We start from the raw sequence: 7,022 nt of genomic DNA, 5'->3' as shown, positions 1-7,022 counted from the left end.
AAAGCAGCAGGAATGAAGAGTATCTTTGGCTCTGTGTCCTCAGATATCATTTTACAAGGGTGGATTTGTGTGCTTGAAGAGCCTAAGATGGAGAGAAAAGGATGCTTCTATGTTTATGATACCAGAGCTAAAGTATCTCTGATCACACTGGATTCCACAAAACGCAGGGGCCACATAAAAAAACAAAACATGTTTTGTCCTTTCTTTTGTATTTATGATCTTCTCTAACCTACTGTCTTCTTCTGTCATAGGTATGAAACGCCCTTTCAGCCAATTGTTTGTGCCAAATCCTGAGCTGGAGCCCATTGGTGTTGGAACAGGGCCGTTGGATGAAATGGACATGGAGTCATACTGCAACATCCAGGACAGCCCAGAACCAGAGGGCCAGTCACCAGGGGGCGCCCTGCATTCTTCACTCCACAGACCCAAAAGAGAAAGGAAGCAGAGGACCTACACGGTGTGTGAGGTCTGCAACATCCAACTCAACTCATCCGCGCAGGCCCAGATCCACTACAACGGCAAATCCCACCAGAAGAGGCTGAAAAAGATCAGCCACGGCAAAATGCCAAACAGCACAGGTAGGGCAGTGGTGATTCATGGTTGCTGCTTCTTTGTTGCAAAATGCAGAACGCTCAGTTCAGTTCTGGGTTTCGTAGCTCATTAGGGTCAGGCAGATTAAAAGAAAGCCCAACACACACCCCAGCTGTGTCACTGGTCCATGTGTTCAGACGGAGGGCTGAGGGAACACCAACAGGCAGGTGGAGCAAAGCAACATCAGCAAGTGAGAAACAAATTAAGTGCACGTTGTGGTCGTGTTTCTGGAGCTGAAGTTGGACGTCTTTTTATTTTATTGAATTCATTCTTATCACAGATTAGTCAAAGAGGTCTGCTGCAGGTAATTGGTTCTTCTGTTCCGTTTGCCCTTGCTACACCTTGTTTTCTTCTCTGCCCTGCTAAAAAAGACTCTCACAAAATACCACTGTCAAAAAGTTAATTTAAAACATTTAAGTGAAACATGCAGGCCATTCGTTCACAAATGCTTCTCTTATAATAAAAAGGACATTAAGAGTCATTTGGAAACTGATGCACAAGAAGTTTATGACCACAATTTGTTTAGAAAAAGGTCACAGCTGTACAAGATTACTCGTTTCCCTTTTGGTCGAGTTATTTATGTCGGTGATATCCGAGGCTTCTGGAACAAAAGTTTCCCTAAGAAAGTTTCTCGTTGTTTATTGGCACCTGAGAAATGGTCAAAAGTTGTGATAGATCATTTGTGTTGAATAAAAGTGCTCGTGTGCTTCATTAAGTGTTTCTTTACAAACTCTGCCTCATTTATCTATCAGCATCTGAAAGAGGCATTTTATATAAACAGGTTTGAAATGTTTCTTAGAGTAGGTGAATTAATGAATCTATTGAAAGGCCGGTGAGGGAATATCAGGTGCTGAAAATAATTTGTTGAGGCAGCAATGCTCTGAATGTCGTCAGGGGACATTTTGTAGAAGGCATATGATTCAAAGGTTTTTTGCAAAGTGCCTAAATAAAATAAAATCATTATCTTCTCATGTATTGCAGGGGTGCCCAATACGTCGATCGCAAAGGTAGTATGGGTGGATGGCATGATGTTAAAAAATAGCCAGCGTATCCATCCACATGTGAAATTTGTCACTTGATTGACAGACAGGGCAGCCGGTCTGAGGCCCCGTTTACACGACGTGAAACGTTCGTTCATTTGTACGACAACAGCCCTCGTTCTCTCTGAAACCGAAGGTTTCTGAATCCAGGTTTCAGGGAGAAGATTTTTGGGGGAACCCCCTATAGCGGTGTGAAATGCTCTGCAAGTGTGAAGTAGCACATGTGCACTACAGGCGACTGCAGTCCAAAGTTTTTCTGCACTAACAACAGTTATAATAAACGGCAGAGAGCAGAGTGTTTTTGTGCTACTCACCCTTTTTCAGCATGAAGGAGCAAAACTAATAGAATCCAGGCTCCAAAGAGACGTTAGTGTGTTCACCAGCTTAACTGTGATCATGCAGATGCTGCATGTGCAATGAATGCAGCTCAGGGTTGCCAAATAAATTTTAAATGTCTTATTTACCCCCTCTTTTTCTGTGCACATGTTCAACAAACACAACACACACCTCATCTTAGAATAGCATATGTCATATGTGCTCAGTAAAGACTCGGCACATATGACAGTTTAGGTCAAAGTACTATCATTTTACAGCGACAGTACTATAGTTCATAACTTCTTATCTGGCAACACGACTGACATGGAAACTCAATACAGTGTTTTTTTGTGTAAACCCGCTCATTTTTTTGTTTATTAGGGGTTGTTCTCGTGTAAACGTAGGTAGATCACTTCGACTTGGTCATTTTAAAAGTTGCTCGCATGCTGAAAAAGTGAGGGCACGTCTGATGTATTGCATATAGCAAAGTTGTACAACACATTATTTTAACCCAGATTTACTGTCTGACTTTAATTAACTGTTCTCGAGTATTTCAGAATGTCCAAAATAAACTAAACTCATTATGAAAGATCTTTTAGCTTCTAGCTAGCCTTATGTTAATATTTGCTCTTGGTTTTTTTTTGGCCCCTTTAGCTTTTATCTAGAGATTGTTGCTACCTAAGTTGTAGCTAGCCCTTTGCTGCTTTTAGCTAATTTTCATCTTTTCAGCTTTAAGCTAGTGTTTTGCTTCTTTTAGCCTTCACCATTCAGTTTCAGCTTCTTCAGTGAACTTCAGCAGGAGCCCAGCTCAGTGTTCATGCAGCATTTATACAGAAAATGCAGTTTATCTAGTTGCATTTGTTTCAGTGCAGCTTTTGACAGAAGACGTGCAGAGGGTTTGATCACAGGGTTTGATCAGTGTTTGATTGATTGGCTTCAGTTTCTGCCTGGTTGACGTTGATTTGTTCTGCGAGAGTGTTGAGATGCAGCAGATTAGCAGCCCTGCAACAAACTTGATCATATTCTCTAGAATAATAAAGCCAAAACTTTGTCGTGCTCTCAAGTCCTGTGTCTAAATTTCCTGTTTCGGTACACTGCTGCGGGGGATGCAGAGTGCATATAAAAAGATGTGTGTGTGTTTTTGTGTACAGGGTGTGTGCGAGGGCACGCTGCACTGTTGTGGTGTGCAGATTCTTTCTGACACACAGTCACAATCATGCAGCCTTATCTCTGCTCACCTTCTGCTGACTCCCCCCGGCAGCCAGCTCTGCTGCGTCCTCATCTCCACCACGGTTTCTGTGCCGTCTGTGTGTCCATGGATGTATTCTGCTCGTCTGCTTAGGATATTTTTAGAAATCCTAAATGCTACAGAGTTTGTATTTTGTGCTGTGGAGACAGAAACACACACTTCAGTGCATCCGTGTTTATGTCAGCCTCCCATGCTGTATGTAAAGTAAGGCATCTGGGTCTGGTATGTTTGTTTACGAGGGTAAAAATTGCATGAATTTAGAATAAATGCGATAATTTGAATTAGTCTGGGTGTGTATGCAGCATGCAACGTGTTTGCGCGTCTTTACCAGCGAAGTGTTCCACGTCAGCGCATGTTTGCCTCCTTCTCTGCTTCACTGAGCTGACACTGGGTCCGGGCTCTTCTTCCTCTCATCTCCCCTCCCTCTGGCAAGGATGGTGGACACGTGGAGCAGCAATTCCTTCTGAAAGATGCATGTCTGTGTGATTAAGAGATTTCCTTTCGTCATCACGAGAACATGTTGAGAAGCTCACGGACAGATCTGCTTGGAGAGAAGCAGTCCAGATCTTCGAAGGAAAACTGGACTTATTGTGCCAGTTTTTCTCCTAATGGTTCATAATAGTATTTAAAAAGTACAACATATGTTCGTGCTGCTGTTGTTTTGGCGCATTGTTTTGTACTATTAGTGCTTAGTAGATTCTTAGTTTAGTGTATTTCTTAGTTCATATCTTAGATCTTATTACTGTTAACTTGTGTTTTTGTTTGATGTAACTGGGACCCCGTGTACATAGTTTCGTTCCACCTCATGTACCACATGTGATGTGAATGACAATAGACACCTTGACCTCGATATGCTCCTAAATATAGCAATTTTTAAACATGAGCATTTTTATGTGCCTATATGTTCATAAAAACAAACAAACAAAAAATTTCCAAAAACAAAAACTTATTGTACATAAACATTTTTCAAATATCAACAAAGGATTATGTTTGATAAAAATGTATAATCCTTATAATAACCACAACATTTTTAAACAGAAGCATTGTGAAACTGAAGCCATGCTATTTATTTAACATTTCTAACATTAAGATTCATATAAAAATTCAATCTAAAAACACACTAGTGCTCAGGTGCTACAGATGTTGTCATGTTCACACTGTCAGTCCAGATGTTGTGTTTTTCTGTCTGCGGCTCATTTCCTTTCGTCTTACCTGACAGTTTGCTCTCAGCACCACACGTCATATGTGACGCTGCATTTCTTCCAAAGGTGCAAACACAAGAGTGACGTGTCCTCAAATATTACATTGTGTTTTCTTTGGTTTCTGTTTACTTTTGGAATGGAATGTTTTTATGTATAAAGTTTCAAAAACCCCAAAGGAACTATTTTTACTGTAATTTTTGGACTATAAGATGCACCGGATTATAAGGTGCATTATTCAGCTCATTCGCAATAAACACATAAAATCGGTTTGAGGTCAGTAAACTCGACCAGAATTAATACATGAGGCTCAGTGTTGATTTTTAATCAAATTAAAAGATTTTGAGGGCGCCTTATAGTCCGAAACATACAATACATATTTAAGATGCTGCAGAGCCCCCTGATCTGACAGAACCTACCACGAGGAGTTTTAAAGAGGTCCCGCATGGTACAATACGAGGTTCCATGTCTTTTTATAAAGCTTTTTAAAGCGTTGACACATCGCAAAGCTCGGAATAGAAAATTCTTAACATCACTAATCAGATTCAGTTACAGCTGAAGGTGGTTTCCTGATTCAAGCTGGACCACTTTATAACTGCTGCAGCTTTATGGAGTAAAATGTATCATAAAATGTAAGATTTTTATGGTTTTTAGTGGAATCTAAAGGTGATACTTCCATAAATAGATTTCCAAAGGACCAAAATGATGTGCAAACAGCTGCAGGTCTTTCTGCTCACTTTGTTTGTGTCGTGACTTTGGACAAAATAATTTTTCATTATAAAATACTTGTTTTTTCTTTACTGTTTGCTCATAGTTGACTTTGATTAGTGCCATTGAGTGCTCTTTTTTCTGACCCATCAACCAACTTACCTGGAGACTGACAGGTTTTAATCCAGTCACAGGGATAATGTTTGAAGTCAGCCCAAATCAGCTCATCAATATTAGCAAACACAGAAATGACTCTAACGCAGTCAGTTTTACAGATAGCGAGCTAAAATCCAGTGTGGTAGTAGCTGAGCATCATCCAAAACACGCTTGGAGCAGTACTCGTTGTGCGACAACTTTGTTTTAAAATTTAGCACTGAATGTTGGCGTCAGCCCTGTCTTCTTCAAGTCTTCTTCAAGTCTTCTTCAAGTCTTCTTCAAGTCTTCTTCAAGTCTTCTTCGAGCCAGCCTGAAGGAACCAGTATGTTCTGGAACCTCCATCTTCCATCTTGGATGGAGCCGAGTTCGCTGAGTTATGGAGAAGTCCACAGAAACTCTGTCAAACACCCCGGAACGATGGTGCTGTCTGGCCGAAGGAAACGTACTTCTGGAGAGAATCATCACTTCCTGGGACGACAAACAGCGGCTCCTTTCCACCTCGTGTCCACCTGGTAATGAGCTCCACGGCTCCTGGTAGGAAAAACTCATCTTCCTTCTGACGAAGAACGACTCTCAGTGCCGACCGTTTTATTAGACATTTTATTTTGCTTCACGAACCTCAGAGAAACGTACCTTAATTTTAAGCATTAGTTCTAAATTGAGATGTTTCTCCTCAAAGTTAAAACAATTTCTGCATCATCCACCTTCTGCAATAATTTCTGGTTATTTATCCACACTCAACATTTTTGCTGTAATTTCAAATTGTTATTATTCAAACTTACAATAAATGTTACAGAATTGTGATTTTTAACCAGCCAGGTTTTGTGTGTTGTGAAGGGGATCACGGCGTTCCAAGAATCCACCATTATTTTGATTGAGGTCGATCCACATTTATTATTTTAATTGCACACCTGTAATAAGGTGTAAAGACCTCTTTATTTAAGTATACTACAAAGTTGGTGTAGTTGGTTGTAGTGAAACTAAAAAAATAATAATTTTAACAACTCATCAAGCACCAACACATCTCACCTGAAAGGAGGCGGAGCATTCGTTGGCAGACAAACTTTTAATTTTAAATTGAGATTGCCAGAAACATGCACCAAATGCCCTGAACATGCAGTGTAACACACATCCTCGTGAATTCTGCCACCGACAGGTGTTTTTTTTATGGTGCCCTGAGGTGTAAATGAACAACATTTGAAAAAACTGAATTACACTAAGCCAAAGCGGAAGTGGCCGAAGCGGAAGTGGCCGAAGCGGAAGTGACCAGAATCACATTTGAAAACACAAAATTACATTAGGCCAAACCGGAAGTGGTGTGTTTGTTTTTTGTTTTGTTTTTTTACTTTATCAACAGCATAAAACAAAACAACAGAACAATGTACAGTACACGCATAACAGAGGTACAGTTAGCAAGCTAGCCTTTAGCCTGTAGAAATGGAGAGTTATGTTTTGTTCAAGCTTAAAGAAGAAGAAATGATGCCTGAAAACAGCAGGATCTTCAAGGTAATTCAGGATTTTCTAATGTAATTCTGTTTTTCTCAAATGTGATTCTGGCCACTTCCACTTTGGCTTAACGTAATTCAGTTTTTTCAAATGTTGTGTTTTTGTTGCATTTTTTGAAATGTAATTCTATTTTTCAAATGTTCATTTACACCTCAGGGCCACCGTAGTTTGTTGCTGTAAATTACTCTATTTCAGCACAAATGATCAATTGATGATAGAGTGGTGTGGAGAAACGGGGGGGGGGGGGGGGGGGGGGGG

The 7,022-nt window shown here is 40.3% G+C and overlaps 1 protein-coding gene across 1 annotated transcript in view; it reads left to right on the top strand.

Moving 5' to 3' along the window:
- The first annotated feature begins 253 nt into the window (after positions 1-253).
- Positions 254-7,022, top strand: part of znf385c (zinc finger protein 385C) — a 127,550-nt gene continuing 120,781 nt past the window's right edge. The window contains exon 1 of the mRNA XM_037689269.1: positions 254-578. Within this exon, the coding sequence (XP_037545197.1) occupies positions 254-578 (325 nt within the window). The remainder of the gene's footprint in view (positions 579-7,022) is intronic.

This window comes from Nematolebias whitei, chromosome 15 (assembly GCF_014905685.2).
Source record: "Nematolebias whitei isolate Nwh7 chromosome 15, NemWhi1, whole genome shotgun sequence".
Lineage (NCBI taxonomy): Eukaryota > Metazoa > Chordata > Actinopteri > Cyprinodontiformes > Rivulidae > Nematolebias > Nematolebias whitei.
The sequence above is the reverse complement of the archived record's forward strand: the minus strand, read 5'-3'. Positions and strand labels throughout refer to the sequence as shown.